Source organism: Canis lupus, chromosome 11, assembly GCF_048164855.1.
Source record: "Canis lupus baileyi chromosome 11, mCanLup2.hap1, whole genome shotgun sequence".
Taxonomy (NCBI): domain Eukaryota; kingdom Metazoa; phylum Chordata; class Mammalia; order Carnivora; family Canidae; genus Canis; species Canis lupus.
The window spans coordinates 9,239,008-9,263,796 of NC_132848.1; the positions used below are offsets into that span (position 1 = coordinate 9,239,008).

At 37.5% G+C, this 24,789-nt stretch overlaps 1 protein-coding gene across 5 annotated transcripts in view; it reads left to right on the forward strand.

The window, feature by feature from the left end:
* The window catches only part of TBK1 (TANK binding kinase 1), a 41,617-nt gene that overhangs the window by 8,568 nt on the left and 8,260 nt on the right, over positions 1-24,789 (forward strand). For 3 of the 5 annotated variants that reach the window (XM_072843115.1, XM_072843112.1, XM_072843111.1), the window contains 8 exons: positions 3,764-3,893; positions 6,906-7,087; positions 11,406-11,566; positions 14,888-14,998; positions 17,302-17,481; positions 20,647-20,843; positions 21,835-21,893; positions 22,330-22,421. In XM_072843115.1, coding sequence (XP_072699216.1) covers positions 3,764-3,893; positions 6,906-7,087; positions 11,406-11,566; positions 14,888-14,998; positions 17,302-17,481; positions 20,647-20,843; positions 21,835-21,893; positions 22,330-22,421 — 1,112 coding nt within the window. Of the gene's footprint in view, positions 1-3,761; positions 3,894-5,926; positions 6,073-6,905; positions 7,088-11,405; positions 11,567-14,887; positions 14,999-17,301; positions 17,482-20,646; positions 20,844-21,834; positions 21,894-22,329; positions 22,422-24,789 lie in introns of those variants that run through there. The other 2 variants (XM_072843113.1, XM_072843114.1) reach the window with 2 other exon arrangements.

Consider the following 24,789-nt stretch of genomic DNA (forward strand, 5'->3'; position numbering starts at 1 on the left):
CACATTGGGCTCCCTGCGTGGAGCCTGCTTCTCCCTCTGCCTGTGTCTCTGTCTTTCTCTCTCTCTCTCTCTCTCTCTCTGAATAAATAAATAAATCTTAAAAAAAAAAAGAAAGAAAAGAATATGGTTATCAGTATTTTTACTAAAACCAAAAACTGGGATCCCTGGGTGGCGCAGCGGTTTGGCGCCTGCCTTTGGCCCAGGGCGCGATCCTGGAGACCCGGGATCGAATCCCACGTCGGGCTCCTGGTGCATGGAGCCTGCTTCTCCCTCTGCCTGTGTCTCTGTCTCTCTCTCTCTCTATCATAAATAAATAAAAATTTTAAAAAATTAAAAAAAATAAATAAATAAAACCAAAAACTAGGTGAAGTTAAATTGACATAATTATAAAAGGAGCAAATCAAACAATACAAAGAAGCCTTTATAAAAGAAGAATCCAGAAATCAATACAGTATATAAAGTATATACTATATATGTTAATATAGTATGTAAAAGATAGAATTGATTTTAGGGAGAAACAGTGAAAATAAGAATGTCATTAGGAAAATTCTCTAGAAGTAATGGAAATAGAAATTTAGTTTAATCCCTTTAGATATGAGTAATCCATAAAATCATACATTTTGAATAATAGTTTGGCAGTTTGTATTCCTTATACTGATTTCATTTTTAGTGAGTACTTAGGAACTAATCAGAAATGTAAATTACAGTTTTATGCACAAAGATGTTCATTACTGCCCTATTTACAATAAAGAGTGGTAAAATAAGTTAGAATATGTGATGGATAGTTATGCAGTTTGTTGTGCTCAAGGTTAAGAGTGTAGCCCTCCAGATTGCCAAGTTTGTTCAAGACTTTTTTTTTTTTTTTTTTTAAGATTTATTTATTTATTTATGATAGACATAGAGAGAGAGAGGCAGAGACACAGGCAGAGGGAGAAGCAAGCTCCATGCGGGAGCCTGAGGTGGGACTTGATCCTGGGACTCCAGGATCACGCCAGGGGCAAAGGCAGGCGCTAAACCGCTGAGCCACCCAGGGATCCCCTGTTCCAGACTTCTGACGCCAACGACCAAAGAGTTTGACGCCATACTACACAGTCAAAGAGAACAGTCCCCACAGGACTCCGCTCATTCAGACACTAGCTGAATGAGTTTCCTAGGGCTACCATCACTTCAGACCAGCTGGCTACAAATTTGGGGCTCCTCAGGGATTTCTGGGCGGCTCAAGGGTTTGGCCCCTACCTTTGGCCCAGGGCGTGATCCTGGGGTCCCAGGATCGAGTCCCACCTTGGGCTCCCTGCATGGAGCCTGCTTCTCCCTCTGCCTGTCTCTGCCTCTATGTCTCTCATGAATAAATAAATACAATCTTAAAAACAAACAAACAAAAAAAAGGCAGCCCTGGTGGCCCAGTAGTTTAGTGCCGCCTTCAGCCCAGGGCATGATCCTGGAGTCCTGCGATCGAGTCCCACATCAGGCTCCCTGCATGGAGCCTGCTTCTCCCTCTGCCTGTGTCTCTGCCTCTCTCTCTCTCTCTCTGCGTCTCTCATGAATAAATAAAATCTTTAAAAAAAAAAAAAAAATCGGGCTCCTCATGACTACTCCCAGATTTGACAATTTGTTAGAATGTTGAATGATTCAGGGCGCCTGGGTAGCTCAGTCAGTTAAGTATCCGACTCTTGGTTTCGGCTCAAGTCATAATCCTACGGCTGTGGGATCCAACCATGTCAGGCTCTTAGCTCAGCAGGGGGTCTGCTTGTCCCTTCCTTCTGCTCCTCCCCCTACTCATGCTCGCTTGCTCTCTCTGTCAAACAAATAAATAAAATCTTAAAAATAGAATGTTGTATGACTCTTAGAACTCAGGAAAGCACTATGCTCATAGTTACGGTTTTATTGTATAGCAAAAGATACAAATTAAAACCAAAGGAAAAAATTCATAAGACACTATATAGGAGGATTTCAAACATTAATCTTGCTTGTCCTCATAGATACATAATGATGCATGACAGTATGCACTGAAAATCACTAGCCTCAGAAACTCACTTGAGCCTTTGGTGTCCAGAGTTTTTATTGGGACTTAATCACATACTGCCTGCCTTTAGTGTTTAGCCCTTTCCAGAGGTTCAGGTCAATACCTTTAGTCTCAATTTCCTCTGGAAATTGAGATAGACGTGTACATCCTAAAACCCCTGTTGTAAAGTCACATCATTAAACTGTTACATGGCCAAAGCCCTCATTGAAAGAAAGACTTCTAGCAGACAAGATATTCAGATGCTTAGTGACCACCTCTTAGTAGCCGTGGGCAGACAAATGCTTTACCTTATAGGATAAAATTTATTCTTTGCTACACAATAGTTAAGCAGTAATGAAAAGAGAGATTTACCAAAGTTTTAATCACCTGGGAACGTGCTTGTGTGTAATGTTATGGTAGAAAAACAGGATTAAGACTAGATATGCGGTATGATCTGGAAAATACAGTATTATGTACAAATAGTGTTATGTATCTATAATGTGATTTGATATATAGGAAAAAGACTGAAAGGAAATGCACCAAAATACTCTCTGGGTGATGGAATTATGAGTATTTCCCAAATTTTCAACAGTCAACATATTATTTGATTATTTAGAAATAACAGTCTTTTAAAGTTATTTATCTCTTCTTATAACTAATAGTAGAGAAATACAAAATATTTTATAAAACTGTTTTGGGAATATGTAGAAAAAATTATAAAAGAAAGGATGAAAAATTGGAGATGAATGCTGGATTTTAACACTCCATAATCACATTTTCAAGATCCTGAAATGGGCATATATCTTATAATCAGTATATATATGTAATTTGGTGGTTACTTCTTTTTCCCTCTAAAGCTGTTCTTAAATTGATGGTGTATCTTATAATCAGTGATACATTAAAAGGTTTAAAACAAATCAGTAGCTCAAATGCAGATGGATAGACTAGAACGTTGTTACAAGAGGGACTACTCGGCCATCTATTTGTTTCTAAGACTAGCACTGCATTCCCTGAAGTAAAAACACTTGTCATGAGAAGAATTTCAGGTGTTTTAAAAGAGTTATTAGAGGATTAATGTCCTAAATGTATTATTATGTATTTGAAGTTAAAGGTAATTTTTAAAGAACCATTATAATAGTATAGCAGTGATTTTCTAATTCAGATTAGGCAACTTTCATTGTGGTTTGATTGTCTTCAAAAAAAAATCCAGGGGTTCCTGGGAGGCTCAGTGGGTGAGCGTCTACCTTTGGCTCAGGGCGTCACCCCGGGGTCCTGGGATCAAGTCCCACATCAGGCTCCTTGTTTTGTTTTTTTGTTTTGTTTTGTTTTGTTTTGTTTTGTTTTGTTTTGTTTTGTTTCAGGCTCCTTGTATGAAGCCTGCTTCTCCCTCTGCCTGTGTCTCTGCCTCTCTCTGTGCCTCTCATGAATGAATGAATGAGTGAGTGAGTGAATAAATAAATAAATAGATAGATAAATAAAATCATTTAAAAAAAACAAATCCAATAGTAGTTTAGATGTTAGTTTAGATGTGTTGTATATTTAGAAGATGTTAATTGTTAAAAAGGAGGGGAGCAAAGATGTTAATTGTTATATGTTAAATATTTACTGATTGTAAATATTTAACAAATCCCAGGTAAAGCAGTTCACAGTGCCTTCATCATTGTAATAGATTCTACATTTAAGTGAAATCAGGTAAGTACTAGCAAATGATAAAAACTTATTTTTTATATTGAGTCCCAATTAGTGATTTTTTTTTTCCAGACAACAACAAGACATAAAGTACTTATTATGGAATTTTGTCCATGTGGAAGTTTATATACTGTTTTAGAAGAGCCATCTAATGCCTATGGACTGCCAGAGTCTGAATTCTTAATTGTTTTGCGAGATGTGGGTATGTTTATTTATATGATTTTATAGATATATGCATATATAATTTAATGACATTAAAAAAATTTTTTTATGGGCTCCACACCCACCATGGAGCCCATCACGGAGCTTGAACTCACTACCTTGATATCAAGACCCAAGTTGTAATTAAGAGTTGGACCCTTAACTGACTAAGCCACCCACATGCCCCTAATGACATAAGAATTTTTAAAGATAACATATTCTTTTTATATTCAAAACCAAAGACCTTTTAGCAATACTTTCTTAGATATGACATCAAGAGCATAGGTACAAAAAGAAAAAATAGGTAAATTGGATTTCATCAACATTAAAAACCTTTATGTTTCAGAGGATAATATCAAGTAAGTGAAAAGACCGGCCATAGAGTGAGAGAAAATATTTGTAAATCATATATCTAATAAGGAATTTTTATCCTGACAACAGTCAAAATACAAATGAGCCAATTTAAAAATGGGAAAAAGGAAAAAATAAAGTAGGCAAAAGATTTGATAATGATTTCTTTAAAGAAGATACACATAGGTGGCTCAGTGGTTTAGTGCCTGCCTTTGGCCCAGAGCGCGATCCTGGAGTCCCGGGATCGAGTCCCACGTTGGGCTCCCGGCTTGGAGCCTGCTTCTCCCTCCTCCTGTGTCTCTGCCTCTCTCTCTCTCTCTCTCTCTCTCTCGCTCTCTCTCTATCATGAATAAATAAATAAATAAATAAATCTTTAAAAAAAAAAAAAAGAAGAAGATACACATACATGGCCAAGAACACATAAAAAGATGCTCAGGGCTATTGGTCATTAGGGAAATGCAAATCAAAACCACAAAATGATAGCACTTCATACGTACTAGCATGACCAAATCAAAAAGACAAAACAGGGGCATCTGGGTGGCCCAGTCAGTTGAATATCCGACTTCTGGTTTGGGCTTACGTCATGATCTCAGGGCCATGAGATTGAGCCCCGCTTTGGGCTCTGTGCTCAGCAGGGAGCCTGCTTGAGATCCTCTCCGTCCACCTCTTCCCCTCCTTGTGCTCACGCACACACATACGCTCTCTCTCTTTCTCTCTCAAATAAATAGAATTTTAAAAAGACAAAAACAGGTTTAACAAGAATGTGAAGAAGTTGGAAGCCTCATATAGCTGGTGGGACTGTACAAAGGTACAGCCACTTTGGACAACAGTCTAGTAGTTCCTCAAAAGATTAAACATAGAATTACCATATGGAAAAAAAAAGAATTACCATATGACTTAGCAGTTCTATTCCTAAGTATTTACCTAAAAGAACTAAAAACATATGCACACAAAAACTTGTACACCAGTATGCATAATACCCAAAAAATGGAAATAGCCCAAGTGTCCATCGACTGGTAAATAAGCAAAATACCCATTATCCATGCAATGACATATTACTCTTTCATGAAAAAAAAAAAAAAATGGGGCGCCTGGCTGGCTCAGTCAGTAGAACATACGACTCTTGGTCTTGGGGTCGTGAGTTCAAGTCCCATATGGGGCCTAGAGCTTACTTTAAAAAAAAGAAAAAGTACTGATACATGCTATCTCATGGATGCACCTTGAAAAATTATGCTAAGTGAAGGAAACCAGACACAAAAGGTCACAGTATTTATGATCTCATTTATAGGAAATGCCCAGGATGAGACACTTGGGTGGCTCAACAGTTGAGCATCTGCCTTCGGCTCAGGGTGTGATCCCGGTCCAGGGATTGAGTCCCTCATCGGGCTCCCTGCAAGGAGCTTGCTTCTCCCTCTTGGTCTCTGCCTCTCTCTGTGTCTTTCATGAATAAGTAAAATCTTAAAAAAAAAAAAAAAAAAAAAAAAAAGAAATGCCTGGGATAGGCCAATCCATGGAGAAAGAGAGCAGATTAGTGGTTGCCAGGGGCTAGAGGGGATGGCAGACTTGAGTGACTGCTAATGGGTATGGGGTTTCTTTTTGGAATAATGAAAATGTTCTGAAAATAGTGGTGATGGTTGTACACTTTGACTCTTCTAAAAATTACTCAATTGTATACTTTAAAAGGCTGAATTTTATGATGCGTGAATTTTATCTCAAAGCTATTAAAAAAAAAAAAAGAATATGGCACCCAAAGGGAATAATATCTTCTTGACGAGGAGTGAATCAGTATTTGAGGAATGGGAAAAGTCCAGTGATAAAGAAGGCATAAGGTTAGTGGGAATTCTTAAACTTGACACTAGAAGCAGTGTGGAGACCCTCTAGGCAAGGATAAGATGAGAGAGAAGCAATATATGCTACAGCCTGTTTAACCAAGTAGAAGTTATAAATAATCTATGACTTCCTAAGAATACCAGTAGCCCTGAGTTTCCATAATTGAATGTGATGCCCCTAAACTGATTTTCATGTTATATTTGGACATTCACCTGTCAGCTGTCAAATGTTTCAAACTAGCATTCAGTAGCACTGCCAGTCAGTTAGCTAAACAGCTTAATTTCAGCAACGTAGCCATCTTTATCCTGAAAAAAGGGGGAAATGGCCTTTGAAGAACAGCTTTAAACTTATAAGAAATATATTCTTAACGGAAGCAAATCTGACACTTTGCCTCTATTACTTTTTTACTGTTTTATGTATTGAGTCCAGTTTACTTTCTTACGGAATTTTTTCCCAAGCTAAAGAAATATGAAATTATGGTGAAAATTTGATATCTTTCTCAGAAATCATTATCCTTAAGTTTAGGCAGGTTACCTTCCTGTATATAACCAAAAGTAATTCAGAAAGTCATATGCTTAAGACCATTTTGTTCCTTTTTTCCTAATAGTATTTAATTAAGAGAGATTAGATTCTTCCCTAGACCATATTGATCCTTACTCAGACATGAGACATAAAATGTAAAATACCATCTATTCCTTCTTTGGCAAAAATGACTTTAGACCAACTTATGGAAAAACATATTGAATGAATATGAGTGAATGATATCAATGAATTTGATGTTCACACATATATGCATAGATGCCTACATTATGATTTCTTTTGTTTTATTAAGTGGGTGGAATGAATCATCTCCGAGAAAACGGCATAGTACACCGTGACATCAAACCAGGAAATATCATGCGTGTTATAGGGGAAGATGGACAGTCTGTGTACAAGCTCACAGATTTTGGTGCAGCTAGAGAATTAGAAGATGATGAACAGTTTGTTTCTCTGTATGGCACAGAAGAATATTTGGTAAGTCATGTATCACTAACTTATTTAAAGCTGAATATGCTGTAAATATGGGTAACTGCTCAACTAGTTCACTATAAAATGTAGCTTTTATGACAAAGATAAAAATTTTATTTTCATTATATGATATGTAATGAGGGAATTAGATATTGGTATCTAAGGATGCTGTTATTTTTCTGGTAAAAGATTCTTGTTTGATAACACTCATAAGTTAATTTTACTAATGATATAGATCTATATTAAAAGAAAAAGCTGGGGCGTCTGGGTGGCTCCATCGGTTAAGGGTCTGCCTTTGACCCAGGTCATGATCCCGGGGTCCTGGGATCGAGCTCCGTGTCAGGCTCTGTGCTCAACGGAGTCTGCTTCTCCCTCAGCCCTTCCCCCTGCTTATATTCTTTTGTTCTCTCTCTCTCTCTCTTTAATATAAATAAGTAAAATCTTTTTTTAAAGAGTATATTTAATTTTTCAAAGAATCCCCATACTATTTCAACACAGTGGCTGCACGAGTTTACATTCGCAACAATGGTGCCCAAGTATTCCCTTTTCTCCACATCCTTGCCAACACTTGTCATTTCTTGTCTTTTTATACTAGCCATTCTGACTGGTGTGAGGTGATATGTCATGGTTTTGATTTACATTTCCCTGATGATGAGTCACATTGAGCATCTTTTCCTGTTGGCCATCTGTTTGTCTTCTTCAGAAAAATGTCTTTTCAGGTCCTCTGCCCATTTATTAATCAGATTATGTGGGGTTTGGTATTGAGTTGTATGAGTTTAGCTTTTGCCTCTTAACAGACTTTTAAAATGGAAAGAACTGAACATTAAATTAACTCCCCAGAGTTCATGCTGTACTACAGGTTGAAATTTTACTCTAATCTCTTTCCTATTTCAGACTATGCCCAGTCCTCTTTTCAAATACAGTATACCAAAAGTTATAAAAAGAGTTAATAGCCTGAAGCTCAGCAATCTAGAAGTATTTATGTTTAAGTGAATATTTTTCTCATTTTGGAATTCCCAGACCAGATCTTAAATCTTCCTTCCCTTTGTTTGTGGAAGTCCAAAGAAAACTTCAGTATTCTTTCTTCCACCATTTTTAATATGATGGATATCTGAATAATATACACTGAGAGCTTTACAGTAGCTTTATCCTTATGTTCCTATTCCATATGTGTAGACCCAGGCTCTACACAAACAAGAAGCACATTTAGGAGAGAGCCAGTGAGCACAGATCTGTCTAACCAGCATGTATTAAGCCAAGATCATCAGTCAGTCACTCTGTGGGGAATTCTACCAGTTAGGAAATGTATTATTGCACCTTTTGCGGTGCAATACGAATGATACATTCGTCTCTTTCTAGAATCGTTGTATCTCCTCTTCCCAGCGTGGCACCCTCGTGTGCTAGAGGATATCGGGCATATCCAGGTACTCTGTTCACAGCACCATTTATACACTAAGTACTACCTACTGGTCAAAGGTCTGGCCAGCACGTCTAAGGACAGTAGTTTCTGTGCTATACCACAAAACCAGCAAAACTGCATAGACCCCATATGTCTGATAGGCATATGTTTGGACAGTCAATTCAAACCCCTCATGTTTATCACGTCTTTTGGTTTCTCATTACAATGTATTTCCCAATTTCCCCCACCCCTAGCCTCCCACTCCTTTTACCCCTTCCACCTCCCTACCCCCCCCCCATTACACACACACACAAACATACACACACACACACTGTCTCCAGGGATTGTGACCTTTTGGGAGTCAGATTCATAGATTGCATCATTTAGAAGCACCCTCCTAGTAGTGTTATCTGCATTGGTTCCCAGTCCTTGGGCCACAGCCACATACCACCATGTCATAAGGCATTTGTTTTGTTTTGTTTTGTTTTGTTTTGTTTTGTTTTGTTTTGTTTTGTTTTTAAGGCATTTGTTTTGATTTGGATGATGTTTCTACTTTGGTCCAGAGTACACACTTATAGCTTTATCTTTCAAGAATCTTAAAGTTCTAATGCATAACTTTTATAAAGGCAAATGTCAGGAGGCTAAGCATGTATGACTCCTGGTTGTATTCTGCAGAACTAAATGTCCATCAGAATCTCTGTCTAGACCTTTAAGCTCCTAAGCCATGTCCTATGAGATGTATCTGTACTCCAGAACTCTAGTATAGTGTCTCCAGGGCTTAAAGTCATGTGTTTAACATCAGATTAGCTATTTGGCTGGGTTGTTGCTACATCCCCAGTTAACCCTCTGAAATAATTCTAAAAAATTTGATTTTTATCTCAGAGTCCATATGACTTGCTCTGATGGATTGCATGTGAGGGATGAGAAAAAGGAATCAAGGCTGCCTGTTAGGTTTGGGGTATAAGCAACTAGATAGATGATGTTACTTCTTTCCTAGAGGATAAAGATTAGAAGGAAACCAGTTTGAGAATGAAGACCAAAAGTCTGGGGATCCCTGGGTGGCTCAGCAGTTTGGCTCCTGCCTTTGGTCCAGGGTGTGATCCTGGAGTCCCGGGATCGAGTCCCACATGGAGCCCGCTTCTCCCTCTGCCTGTGTCTCTGCCTCTCTCTCTCTCTCAGTCTGTGTCTCTCATGAATAAATAAATAAAATATTAAAAAAAAAAAGAAGACCAAAAGTCTCTTTTAGATATGATGAAGTATGAGCTACTTTTTAGTCATTAAAGAAAATAGTATGGGCAGCCCAGGTGGCTCAGCAGTTTAGCACTGCCTTCAGCCCAAGGGCCTGATCCTGGAGACCTGGGATCGAGTCCCACGTCGGGCTCCCTGCATGGAGCCTGCTTCTCCCTCTGCCTGTGTCTCTGCCTCTCCCTCCCCCCCCATATATATATACACACACACATTATATATATACGCACACACATATCTGCCTGAATAAATAAATAAAAACCTTTAAAAATATAGTAGAATATATGAATCTGTAGCTCAGGGCAGGAAATAGTTTTGGGAGTTAAAGTATATAGATAATATTTAATGCCGTAGGTCTAAATGGGAGATGAGGAAATGAGGCAGTTATCAGGTGAACAGCTATTTTGAGAAGTTTTGCTATGATGAGAAGCAGAGAATTGGGTCATAACTCAAAGGGTTGTGGAGTCAATTTAGGTTTTTTTTTTTTTAAATGGGAGATCTTAGGGATGCCTGGATGGCTCAGTCAGTTAAGCATCCAGCTCTTGATTTTGGCTCAGGTCATGATATCAGAGTTACGAGATGGAGCCCTGGTCTCTGCACTGGGTGTGGAGCCTGCTTAAGATTCTCTCTCTTATACTCCCCCTCCCGCACCATCTTCTTTAAAAAAGAAAGAGAGAGAGAAAAAAGAAAGAAAAAGGAAGGGAGGGAAGGAGGGAGGGAGGGAGGGAGGGAAAGAAAACGGGAGATCTTAAACTGAAAGAAATGATTCAGTGGGGGAAATTGAAACCTAAAAGGGTTAGGGCACGTGGGTGGCTCACATGGTTGGGCATCTGCCTTTGGCTTGGGTCATGGTCCCAGGGTCCTGGGATCAAGCCCTGCGTAGGGCTCCCTGCTCAGTGGGAAGCTTGCTTCTCCCTCTCCCTCTGCCTCTCCCCCTGCTTGTGTGCTCTCTTAATCAAATAAATAAATAAATAAAACTTAAAAATTAAAATAAAAGGGATAATTGCAAGAATTGATTTCTAGAATTGTTGAAACGATAGGGTAGGTTCCACAGCACAGATGGAAAAGTTAACCCTTGATAGGAGCAGTTCCATCATACTGGAAAGTAGGCCTGGAGTCTGGACATGGATTCAGGTAGGTTGGTATTTGATAAAAGGCATAAGGGAGAATTGATCTCTGATTGCTTCCATTTCCTCATTGAAGTATGAAGTGAGGTTTCAAAATTGAGAATCAAAGGAAGGATGGTATTGGAGGTTTGAGTAAAAGAAAAAAAAAAATAGAATACTCTTTTCAGGAATGCCTGGGTGGTTCAGTCAATTAAACATCTGCCTTCAGCTCAGGTCATAATCCCAGAATCCTGGGATCAAGGCCCACATCAGGCTCCTTGCTCAAGGGGGAGTCTGTTTCTCCCTATGCTGCCATTCCACTTGCTTGTGCTCGTTCTCTCTTACAAACGAAGGAAGGAAGGAAGGAAGGAAGGAAGGAAGGAAGGAAGGAAGGAAGGAAGGAAGGAAGGAAGGAAGGAAGGAAGGAAGGAAGGAAGGAAAATAGTCTTTTCAGATTGGGGAAGTGAAATTATTTGGAAAATATGACAGAATTTGTAGGTGTTTTTGAACATCCATTTGTGTGTAACGTATTACCATGGAACACAAGTTAGTTTCTTCATCCTTTTTTTTTAAGCATCCTGATATGTATGAGAGAGCAGTACTAAGAAAAGATCATCAGAAGAAATATGGAGCAACAGTTGATCTTTGGAGCATTGGGGTAACATTTTACCATGCAGCTACTGGATCACTGCCATTTAGACCATTTGAAGGGCCACGTAGAAATAAAGAAGTGATGTAAGTGGTTTCTCCATCTGAAATTAGAAATAATTTTTAAAATGTATTTCCGTATTATTTTGTTTCATCATGCATTAGGGATGTACACTAATGAAAATTGCTTTTAGCCATCATTTCTGGTATTTCAAGCTATTTTGTTTTGAATAAGAATGCAACCTTATAAAGGCATAATTTTTCATACTGTGTTTAAGTACTTTATATACAAAGTGTAAATGGCATCAGTCTTTGGTCCATTATTAAAAATATACTTTCTGGATTCGATTTCAGCACACTGTTTATTTCTCTATGTGTACTACTTATCAGGGTGTTTTTCCTTTATATAACTGAAAAAAAAGAATAACTCTGTGAGGTACTAGAACCATTACCAGATTTAAGAGAAATAAAATTTTTTTTAAAAAGGGGCAGGGGGCGGCCCCGGGTGGCGGCCCCGGGTGGCTTAGCAGTTTAGCACCGCCTTCAGCCCAGGGTGTGATCCTAGAGACCGAAATCAAGTCCCATGTTGGGCTCCCTGCATGGAACCTGTTTTTCCCTCTGCCTGTGTCTCTGCCTCTCTCTCTCTCTGTGTCTCAAATGAATGAATAATATTTTTTTTAAGTTTAAAAAAAAAGATTTTTACCCTGATCTGATTTCTTTTACCATTTCAGAAATAACATTTAATATACATATATAACATTTAATGATTTTTTCTAGTGTCGTGGTTTCAGTCCAAAGGCTAAAAATGTACTTTAGTAGTACATTATACTTTTATGAAATGCCATAATTATTGGGAAATAGTTAACTTGTATAAAATCACTGTTGGTAAACCAAATAAAGGAGGAAAGAGAAATGGAATTCTAGATGTGAAATTTTTTATAAACATCTCTACACTGACCACATGTCTTTTTATTGTAAGAAAAATTAGTGAATGACCCTGCTTCATGAGACAGGGCCAGTCTATGTACACATAAAGCTGTAAGGTTATAAATGCTGTTTAGAGAATGTTCTGGGACAGTAACTCGCTGACAGCCCAGTGTGTCCAGTCATTCATTAGATCTTAATATTTCTCTCAGACCTTTGCATTTTACCTGCCTTTTGTAAGCAGACATGATTTAAATAGTCACAACTATAAGAATATAATCTTTTTTTTTTTTTTTTTTTTAAGAATATAATCTTTAGGGACGCCTGGGTGGCTCAGTGGTTGAGCGTCTGCCTTTGGCTCAGGGCGTGCTCCTGGAGTCCTGGGATTGAGTCCCACATTGGGCTCCCTGCATGGAGCCTGCTTCTCCCTCTGCCTGTGTCTCTGCCTCTCTCTCTCTCTCTCTCTCTCTCTCTCTCTATGTCTCTACCATGAATAAATAAATAAATAAAATCTTTTAAAAAAAAGAATATAATCTTTAATCTCACTTCTGGAAATTGAAGGAGAATATTTTTCAATATGTTTGTTGATTTGAGGAGGTAGAACCAGTTGATACAGTGACTCTTGCTAAAACCTGTATATCTGAATGTTTTCAGCAAGGACAGTCTGAATATTCATGCAAAAAAGACTCATCCACTACTGTACTGATGGTCTTGGTATAATGTCATTTTGAGCCTGCTTTACAGCAGTGCCTCTTTTATAAAAATCTTTTCATTAATGAAGGCTGAGAGTCAGTTTGTGTTTTTCTCATTAAACCTAAATTGTGGGATCCCTGGGTGGCGCAGCGGTTTGGTGCCTGCCTTTGGCCCAGGGCGCGATCCTGGAGACCCGGGATCGAATCCCACATCGGGCTCCCGGTGCATGGAGCCTGCTTCTCCCTCTGCCTGTGTCTCTGCCTCTCTCTCTCTCTCTCTCTCTGTGACTATCATAAATAAATAAAAATTAAAAAAAAAAAAAATTTTAAACCTAAATTGTGCCTAACAGTTAATCATGTTTTTGTAGTCATACATATATTTTAAAGATTTTGCAGCATTTCTTGCTGCCCTAAAAATGGCTTAAATAAAAGCATGATGTTCCCTAATAAAGGAAACGTGACAAAATGATCATTTTTGTCCTCATGTGCACAGATACCCCATTAGAAGAATTTATTTCTTTATATGCACAGCTTTTCATGAACACTGATAACGTTCAGAGGTGCTTGAGATAGTAATGGACTGTTTTACTATTGAAGGATGCATTCATCACGTTATAGCAGTGTTCCCTTGGTATCTCATTTCATGTCATCAGTGTATTTATATATGGATCTTATCAAAATGAGTAAAGCTTTTCCAGAAATTGTAAGAATTGTGCCACTCATTCTGTTCATCACTTCTTTCTTACATTAATCTCATATCTCTACTTACTCCTCCACAGTCAGATCTTTTCCCATGTGAATGCAACTTACTTTTCACATTAAATTCCTTCTTTGAAAAATGTTAAAACCGAACTCCTGGCTGCCTCTCCTGAGAAAGCAGCAGGTGGTCGAAATCAGTGGTACTAGTGTCTTCTGCTTTTTAGAGAATATATCGATTTGCTCAGAGCACATTTCTGTAGACATTAAACAAATGAACAAAACGTCATGCCAGAAATAGTATCTATAAACTATGTAAGACTGCTGTATTATGTTTTACATTTTCATCTGGATGAAAGTATTTCTGAAGGCATGGAACCCTTATTTTTCTCCCACTCTCAGGTTTTGTTTAGGAAAGTGTTGAAACCTGCCAGATTTCATGGACTCTCTCTCATTGACTTGCTACATCTTTATGGTATTCCTTTGCTTTCCCCTCCAGCCCTTTCTTCACCTCTTTTTTTTTTTTTTTTATCACCTACCTCAAGGATCCAGTTAAATTTGGCTTTTCATGCCCGTACACACCCCTATTCCTATATGTCTGTGTATTTTTTTTATTTTCAAAAAATCTTTCTTATACTGTGCTGTGTATAGTGTTGTTTTCTTAAAAAAAAAAATGCTATTGTTCATCCTGCAGTAATTTCGTAGTCTAGTTGACTGCCTTTGGATAATATGGGTAAAATGAATTTTTATGACCTAGAAACATTCTGTAACATAACTTTTTTTGTGTTTGCTCGATTTTTTCAGATGGAAAATTAATATTTTTGTTGTCAACATCAAGATGCTGTTATATGTCACTCTGAGATCCCAATGAAAATTAATTATGGCATATATAAAATAATCGTACAACCACACTATTCTACTTCAGTCAGTCAGATTCAAAGTATTTTGATTGTTTTATGGATCCTGTGAACATCAATCACAAAGTTTCGTCTAGTAGATAATTGTAGGTGCAACTGAGGAAATATTTTTGCAAAGCCCATTGATACGCCATGCAATAATGAACTGCTTATTTTATTCTGCATTTATTCCTCCCAAGGTATAAAATAATTACTGGAAAGCCTTCTGGTGCAATATCTGGAGTACAGAAAGCAGAAAATGGGCCAATCGACTGGAGTAGAGACATGCCTGTTTCTTGTAGTCTTTCTAGGTCAGTATGGTGTATCCAGTTCTGTTTTACACTTCAGTGTTTGAAATCTTTATTGACTAAAATCACAAATACTTAAGTGTAGTTTGATTTGGGTTTTCGGGGGGGTTTTTTTGTAAGATGTTACTATGTTTTAGATGTGCTTTGATTTGTCATCTTTGGCCTTGTGGCACTATAAAGATTGATTCTGATCTATATAAATAGTTTTGTCAGATCTCTATTAGGACAGAGGACAAACATTTTTGAAATTGCTAATCACTAGTCTTAGAATTCTGTCCTGAGTAGAGATCCAGCTTAGGACCTTGGCATCTTCTGTAGTGACCATCCATATTGACAGACCACAAATAGTGGTACAGATGGGAGGGAATAACTAGAGTTCTAAAGAACACTCAATAAGTTTAGTAATATCCTCATTTTTTAAAAGTCTTCATATTCTTGAAAAGGGGAGAATTAATCACTTTCTACTACTTTTTTCAGCATCTCAAATGTTCAGATGGGTCTTCTTTAACTTAGCAACCAGAACTCAAAAAAATTATATTATCAGACATGAATTCTGTTACCACAAAGAGAAACTTAAGGAGAAGGAAATTAAAAGTAAAGAGTAAATTATTTTAGATATTACTCTGGAAATAAAGCCAAGACACTTATCAATATTTGGAATTTCTGATTACTAAATTAACTTCCATTTTTCCTGAGTGTGGCACTTGTGTAATCCACAGGTAACGTAGGTTATGATTTACTAGCTTAACATCTATTATAGTTTGTGGGTACTTTTTGAATGCAAAAATTTCTTTCTATAAATAAATTCAAAAGATATTTTAAATTTATTTTTATAAATACTTTAAGTAATACAAATTAGCAATGAAAACAACTGCAAAAAAAAAAAAAAAGATAACCATCATTATATGTATTAGCCAAAACTGTGTAACAAGTGAGAAAGACCTAATAACTTAGTGTGTAGGTGAAAAAGGATATAGATTGACCCTTCTCATTGAAAGTTCACATGTGTATGTGACTCAAAGCCAAGCTGAATCCTTGGACTCAGACTGTTGCGTCAAGACTTGGTCTCTTCAGATCATTAGATCTGCTTTTCTCTGATTTGTCTTTACTCTGGGTCAGGCTTTTTGCTGGTAACCACAAGGTAGCTGCTGCCATTCGCAGACTTACATTCTCAATGCTTTGAAAGCTCAGTCTAAGACTCATAGCAAAGATTTCTGGGTTGATTCTCATTTAACTGACTTGCATGCTACCAACTGTCCACCTCCAACTAATGATAATAACCACACCAAAGAATTGTTCCGGTGTCTGTTACCATAGTCAATATATAGTTTAGGGACACCTGGGTGGCTCAGTCAGTTAAGCGCCCAACTCTTGATTTCAGTTCAGGTCTTGATCTCAGAATTTTGAGTTCATGCCCCATGTTGGGCTCTACACTAAGCATTGAGCCTACATTTAAATATATATATATATTTTTTTAACTATTTGAAATTGCTAATTGAGAGTCTGAGTATATTATATAATTCAGTGAAAGCATGAGAAAAAATAAAGGCCTTTCCATTCTTTTTTTAACTTTTTTTTAAATTTACGCTTTTTCTAAAAATTTTATTTGAATTCAGTTAATTAACATATAATGTATTAATTGGTTTCAGAGGTGGAGGTCCGTGATTCATCAGTCTTATATCATACCCAGTGCTTATTACATCACATACTCTCCTTAATATCCATCACTCAGTTACCCTATCTCCCCACCCACTCCCCCTTAAATTTAAGCTTATTAGTCAAAGATTATCTCTAGTTGAGTTGGCACTAATTGATTGCTGGATAATTATATTAATTTTACTTTCTAAAGAAGTAAACTACAAAAAGAAAACTACAAAAGGCATATAAACTCAACATTAAAATTATATATTAGAGAGCCATATTAAAAGGACATTAAAGATTCTGAAATTCAACCATTATCTTATCATCATGACTTCCTGGTTCTAATCCATTAATCTTGCCTGGATGGCCATGGATATATATAACATTAGAATGTGTTTGGAAAAGTAAGAAAACTTGAGAAGGAGCAAATCAAAGAAAATAATCAGTAAAAGATAAGGTAACATAAAAATACCATAACCCCTGATTAATTGAGAAGTGATCTTAAACGAAGTTACCTGACTTTCTGAAAAGTTGGCAGATATTTTAAAATTTTAGATCATCTAAGTTGTAGCAGTTCCTTTGATTTGTTGGTAAATATTATGATTCTTGTACCTAGACAAAATACAACATTCACTCTTCAAGTAACTTTTTCAATACTATTTTAGGGGTCTTCAAGTTCTACTTACCCCCGTTCTTGCAAACATCCTGGAGGCAGATCAGGAAAAGTGTTGGGGTTTTGACCAGTTTTTTGCAGAAACTAGTGATATACTTCATCGAATGATAATTCATGTTTTTTCACTGCAACAAATGACAGCTCATAAGATTTATATTCATGGCTATAATACGTAAGTACCTCTTTATGTTTTCATCCTATATCATAACGTGTTCTATAATTATCTTCCTAAAAATAGAGGAAATGGGATCCCTGGGTGGCGCAGCGGTTTGGCGCCTGCCTTTGGCCCAGGGCGCGATCCTGGAGACCCGGGATCGAATCCCACATTGGGCTCCCGGTGCATGGAGCCTGCTTCTCCCTCTGCCTGTGTCTCTGCCTCTCTCTCTCTCTTTCTCTCTCTCTCTCTCTCTCTCTCTCTCTCTGACTATCATAAATAAATAAATAAATAAATAAATAAATAAATAAATAAATCTTTAAAAAAAAATAGAGGAAATGGAAAAGATGTCTCAGCTTCTCCAAAGACACCCACTTCCCACTTAGGAAATTACATTTCAGTGCTTAATAAGTTCTTTTTCTCTTATTTTTGAAGTAAAAGGATTAATTTTCTACTTATAAAATTTACGGGTAAATTAGTTCTTAAACTGCAAGTTTTGCAAGACAATTCTTTTTTCTATGCCTTCTCTCTTACATAATCTACCAATAAATGGGCTGGGTTTTATTAAGAGTACTGCCCTGTCAGGGTTGCCTGGCTGGTTCAGTCAGTAGAGCATGCAACTCTTAATCTCTGGGTCCTCAGCTCAAACCCCATTTGGTCGTAAAGCCTATTTTTTAAAAAAAGAAAACTGCCTGTTTTGTTTTGTTGGCACTGCCCTGTCATTTAAAAAATATTAAAACAGGGCACCTGCGTGTCTCAGTTAGTTGAATATCTGCCTTCAGCTCGGGTCATGGTTCCAGGGTCCTGGGATCAAGCCCCTTCTCAGGCTCCTTTCTCAGTGGAGAGTCTGCTTGTCCCTTTGTTCCTTCTCCCTGCTCTTGCATGCTCTCTCTCTCCTCAAATCTTAAAAAAATTTAAAGCATAAGCCTTTTTTTTTTTTTAAGATTTTATTTATTTATTTGAGAAACAAATAGGCAGAGACACAGGCAGAGAGAGAAGCAGGCTCCATGCCGGAAGCCTGACGTGGGACCTGATCCTGGGTCTCCAGGATCACACCCTAGGCTGAAGGCACCGCTAAACCGCTGAGCCACCCAGGCTGCCCCTAAAGCATAAGTCTTAAATATAGTTAGTATGGTTATTATTTGCATACGTGGCATAAAATCCTTATTAAGTGCTAGAAAAATAATCATTTGTGTTAACTAAACAAAAACACATTATACCTATATTATTTTTGTTTAATCTGCCTATGTGTTAGAACTGCATGTAACTGGTGCCTGGGTGGCTCAGTGGTTGAGCGTCTGCCTTTGGATTGGGTTGTGATCCTGGGGTCCTGGGATCAAGTTTTGCGTCGGGCTCCCTAAAGGGAGCCTGGTTCTCCCTCTGCCCGTGTATCGGGCTCTGTCTCTGTGCCTCTCATGAATAAATAAATTAAAATCTTAAAAAAAAAATAAAAAAAAGAAGTGAACGTAACTAAGTATCACACGCTTACATGTAAAACTAGGGAAATCTGAATATCATAGGTAGATTATATCAGTATCAATATCCTGGTTGTAGTATACTATATTATATGCAAGATGTTACCATTGGGGAAAACTGGACAAAGGGTATATAGCATCTCTGTATTATTTCTTACAACTGCATGCGAATCTACAGTGGTCTCAGTGTTTTTTAAAATGAAGAGGAAAAAAACATTTCACCCATTCTATAAGCCTTAGTGTCTGTTTTAACAAGATTCAAATAGCAGTTTTGATGTCTCATAAAACTCAAAAAGAGACCTTTACTGGCAATTAATTAAGGAATAAAATCAATTAGATAAAATATTTTAGATTGTAATATGTACCATGTATAATATACTATTAGTATTATAAACTTAAATATGTAGCAATATAATAAAATAAAATGACATATCAAATATATTTTTTTATCTTTGTCTTGTTATATAATAGCCTAAGTAAGTATGTATCATAGGGGAATGCCTGGGTTGCTCAATAGTTGAGCGTCTGCCTTCAGCTCAGGGCATGATCCCAGGGACCTGGGATCGAGTCACACATCAGGCTTCCTAAAAAGAGCCTGCTTCTCCCTCTATCTGTGTCTCTGCCTCTCTCTGTGTCTCTCATGAATAAATAAATAAAATCTTTAAAAAAAAAAAGTATCATAGGGGCACCTGGGTGTCTCAGTCACCAACTCATGATTTCGGCTCAGGTCATGGTCGCAGGGTCCTGGGATCAAGCCCCACCCCACATTGGGCTCTGAGCTCAGCAGGGAGTCTGCTTGTCCCTTTTCCTCTACTCCTCTTCCCGCTCATGCGCACTCTCACTCTCTTTCTCTCAAATAAATAAAATCTTTTAAAAAAACAAAATGAACCGTAGTTAGGTACTAGCCACTATTTCATTTTAAGAGTACATCTGAACATCAAAAGCCCACCTAAGCCTGAGCCAAATCACAGCATTGCTGCTGTTATGTCTCTTTGATTGCATAGGTCTATTCAGGGAGAACCTACCTTTTTCCCCAAAACATCATTTTGAAAAAAATCTTGTTTTATTCATTTAACAAATATTTTACAGTCATGTCTCAGAGACGGTTCTCAGCTGTTTAAGGCATTTAATCCTCACCATGGTTCTGTGAGGTAGGTGATACTGCTTGCGTTTTATAGATGAGAAAACTAGCACAGAGGAGTTAAGTAGCTTGATAACTCAGCAAGTAAATAGAACTGGAATCTGAACCCAAGTAGTCTGATCCAGAGTCCGTGCTTGAAGTGCTCTGCTATGTTGACTTCCTGTTATTAAACATTAAGAATCCTCTGTCGTGGGACGCCTGAGTGGCTCAGTGGTTGAGCGTCTCCCTTCAGCCCAGGTGGTGATCCCAGAGTTTGGGGATCGAGTCTGTGTCTCTGCCTCCTCCTCTCATGGATAAATAAAATCTTAAAAAAAAAAAGATTTCTGTGTCTTACACATATCCAGCATGGGTATTCAGACATAAAAGTATTTTAGAATTGATTGCTGTCTAGACAGGTTATGTGGAATTTTCAGTTTAATAGACATTTTAGTACCCACATCAACAGTGTTTCTATAGCCTGGCCATGATCTGAAGTATCACATAGAAATGAATGTTGTTGTACTCAGCCCCAAAATTTTTTTACGTTTAATCTCAATTGTGTTGTCCTTTTGAATTTTTCTCACACAGTGCTACTGTATTTCATGAACTGGTGTATAAACAAACCAAAATTATTTCTTCAAACCAAGAACTTATATATGAAGGACGACGTTTAATCATAGAACCTGGAAGACTGGCACAGCATTTCCCTAAAACTACTGAGGAAAATCCCATCTTTGTAGTAAGTCAGGAACCTCTGAGTACCATAGGATTGATATATGAAAAAAGTAAGTTGGGATTTTCCTGGCGATCTTGCTAGCCATTAAAAAAAAAGATGACCTGGGATCCCTGGGTGGCGCAGCGGTTTGGCGCCTGCCTTTGGCCCAGGGCTCGATCCTGGAGACCCAGGATCGAATCCCACGTCAGGCTCCCGGTGCATGGAGCCTGCTTCTCCCTCTGCCTGTGTCTCTGCCTCTCTCTCTCTCTCTCTCTCTGTGACTATCATAAATAAATAAAATTTAAAAAAAAAAATAAAAAAAGATGACCTATAAAAATAATTGGCATTTTCATAAAGTTTATTGATGATAGTAATGTAGAATTTTCATAAACATTAAAATTTTGTAAATTAGTTGAATTAGACTAGTAATAAAAGTGAAAAGCTTTATAGGCTACAGAATTTGACTTTGAATAGTTTCAAAAAATGGTGAAATGGTAAAATAGTTTGTCATGCATGTTTTACTGTAGCTCTCTGCTTTTAGTATTTATTCACACTCAAAATAACCTTTTGTATCATAAATATGAGCAAATATTTATTGTATCCAGTGTGAATAGGATACTTTGCCAGGCTTTGGAGTCTAAGAAAAATTAGATCTACATTTGGAATCAAATTATTAATCCTACTGGTGAAAAAAAGATTACCCAGATTTTACTTTTCTATTTGGATCTTTGGGATTTGATTTAAAGAGAAGCATTAAACTTATTGTGTTGGAATATATTTAAGAAAAAAAAACAGAACTTCTTAGAAATATTTCAGGGAACTTCTTTGTTGTTAAGGAATGGGCATTAATTGTTTAAAGTGATTTATTTATGTTTTTCTAAGTGATTTTTTTTTTAACCTGGAGAAGAACGTTAGAGTTTTGCTACTAATGTTTAATTTAGAGGTAATCTAGAGGTTAATATTTAATTTTTTTTAAATTGCTACATAGAGGCTCTAATAATTTATTCAAAATATTTTATTTCTGATTTTAATTATTTTATTATATTATTTTATTATTTCAGTTTCCCTCCCTAAAGTTCATCCACGTTACGATTTAGATGGGGATGCTAGCATGGCTAAGGTTAGTATTTAATTAAATTACTATGAACAAAATTACTGTGTAAACATCTGAATTAAAATTATCAATAGTAGAAACAATAAAATGTATTATCTGTACATATGCCTATATGATTTAGGAAATTATTCATTTAAATGGTTATCCATTGCAAATTATTTTGTGTTCTCTTCCTTCTTTGAATTCCTAAATCTTGAACTCCTAAATCTTGAATCTCTCTCCTAGAGAAAAAATTTTCTCTCTAGAGGCAGTGCATGTTTAACATTATCATGTTAATAATGAAATATTTATTGTATCTCTCTATAGCTTTTAGAAATTGGTAGTTTGTGGTTTTTAAATTACCTGATAAAAATATATAAGCTTGAAAATTGATATGTAGAAGCTTTTCTTACCCTGTACCACAATTAGCACCAAATATTCACATTTTGTGTTTCTTCATTAGGCAATAACAGGAGTCGTGTGTTATGCCTGTAAAATTGCCAGTACTTTGCAGCTTTATCAGGAATTAATGCGAAAGGGGATACGATGGTTGATGTAAGTAATAGATTGAAATTTGAAAATAGGGGATCCCTGGGTGGCTCAGAAGTTTACTGCCTGCCTTTGGCCCAGGGTGTGGTCCTGGGGTCCCGGGATCGAGCCCCACATCAGGCTCCCTGCATGGAGCCTGCTTCTCCCTCTGCCTGTGTCTCTGCCTCTCTCTATGTATCTCATGAATAAATAAATAAAATCTTTAAAAAAAAAAAAAAAAACGAAATTTGAAAATAAGTGGTAACTTATCATTGACACTTCACCTCTTTAGGTAAGGTCAGGTGCTTGGGGTTTTTTGTTTCTTTTTGTTTTTGTTCTGTTTTGTTTTTATTTATGATAGGCACACAGTGAGAGAGAGAGGCAGAGACACAGGCAGAGGGAGAAGCAGGCTCCATGCACCGGGAGCCCGACGTGGGATTCGATCCCGGGTCTCCAGGATCGCGCCCTGGGCCAAAGGCAGGCGCCAAACTGCTGCGCCACCCAGGGATCCCTTCTGTTTTGTTTTTAAAGATTTTATTTATTATTCATTCAGAGAGAGAGAGGGAGAGGGGCAGAGACATAGGCAGAGGGAGAAGCAGGCTCCATGCAGGGAGCCTGATGTGGGACTCAATCCCGGGTCACCCAGGTATCCCCAAGGACTTTAGTTTTAACTAATCTCGCACCCAACGTGGGGCTGAAACTCACAACCCCGAGATCAAGAGTCACATGTTCCACCAGCAAAGCCAGCCAGGTGTCCCTTAGATTTTATTATAATACATTTGTTTCACATTTAGTTTATAAAACATTTAGCAACTATGTTTTCATTTGATTCCTACAATAAACTTGTGAGACAGGGAGGACAAATACTATTTGAATTTTAAAACTTATGCCACACTCTACAATGTCATAAATGAAATCTTTTTCCAGGGCCCTTACTTGGCTGTCATTTCACTATCTTGGTAGGCTTTAGGTTTTGTTGTTGTTAAAATTTTATTTATTTATTTGAAAGAGAGCATGTGCACACAAGCAGAAGGAATGGCAGAGGCAGAGGGAGAGGCAGGCTCCCCACTGAGCCACCCAGGCACCCTGGCTTTTTTTTTTTTTTTTCTTTTAAGATTTTATTTATTCCGCTGAAAGAAAGAGAACACAGGCGACAGGGAGGGGCAGAGGGAGAGGGAGAAGCAAACTCCCTGCTGGGCAGGGAGCCCAACTCAGGGCTTAATCCTGGGACCCCAGGACCATGACCTGAGCCAAAGTAGACACTTAACCGGCTGAGCTACCCAGGCATCCCCACTTTGGAGTTGTTATAATGCAGTACAATCTGTACTTGTTCTAAAGTTTATATCCTCAGAATCTTCCTGTTTCTTGCCTTTTTCCCAAATGAAGTATACACTCTATTTTTGTAACAGCATTTTTGAGCTATAATTCACATACTGTTTAATTCACCCATTCTTAAGTGTATAATTCAGTGATTTCTAGTACATTCACAGAGTTGTGCAGCTGTCACCACTCATTGTATTTTTGTCACTCCAAATAGAAACCCTGTACCCACAAACAACAACAAAAAAAGAAACCCTGTACCCATTAGCAGTCACTTTCCATTTTCCCTGTAACCTCCTAGCCCCAGGCAATGACAAATACACTATCTATATAGATTTGCCTATTCTAGACTTTTCATAGAAATGAAATTATTCAGTGAAGTACACACTTACTTTGACAAGCAATAAAAGCATGTTTTTACTAAATAACTTATTCTAGGTCAGAATATTGATCATCTAGTTAAGACCATCTAGTTAAGTTACTAGTCTAGTAAGTCTCTTCCCTGAAAGTAACCACCATAAGAAATGTTTTGTGGATGAATATGACTTGCCCTTTTTGGTTTTTTGTTTGTTTGTTTTATCTCTCTTGATTTGTAGATGTTATCTCTCATCTGATAGAAGCAGAGAATAAATGGTCTCCCTTGAACATTACATCTCCAGTTTCTGTACATCATTTGAGGCTTTTGAATTTTATGTACGTGTAGTAACGGCCTCATGTTCTCTGGGTTTACAGTGCTCTTTGGCTTTAATGCTTATGACAGCTTATTTATACCTGCCTCATGCCTACCCTTCCCTTCTTGCACAAACATGCATGAAGCATCTCATCATACTCGTTCTGGCTCTTTAAGAAGAAAAAAGAATGATGACACTTTTTCCCGCCTCTCATTTTTATGTTTAGTCCATAGGTTGATGGAGTTTCTTGTGTTCATTGTATGTGGATATGTATCCACTTTGTAAGCTTGCGCTCTTCTCTGTCCCTTGAGGAGCCTCTCATTTTTACTAAACACTTTCTGGAAAAGTAAACTCTTACTTTTGTGGTATTGTTACTAACAGTTCTCATGTTCTCTTGCTCTTGC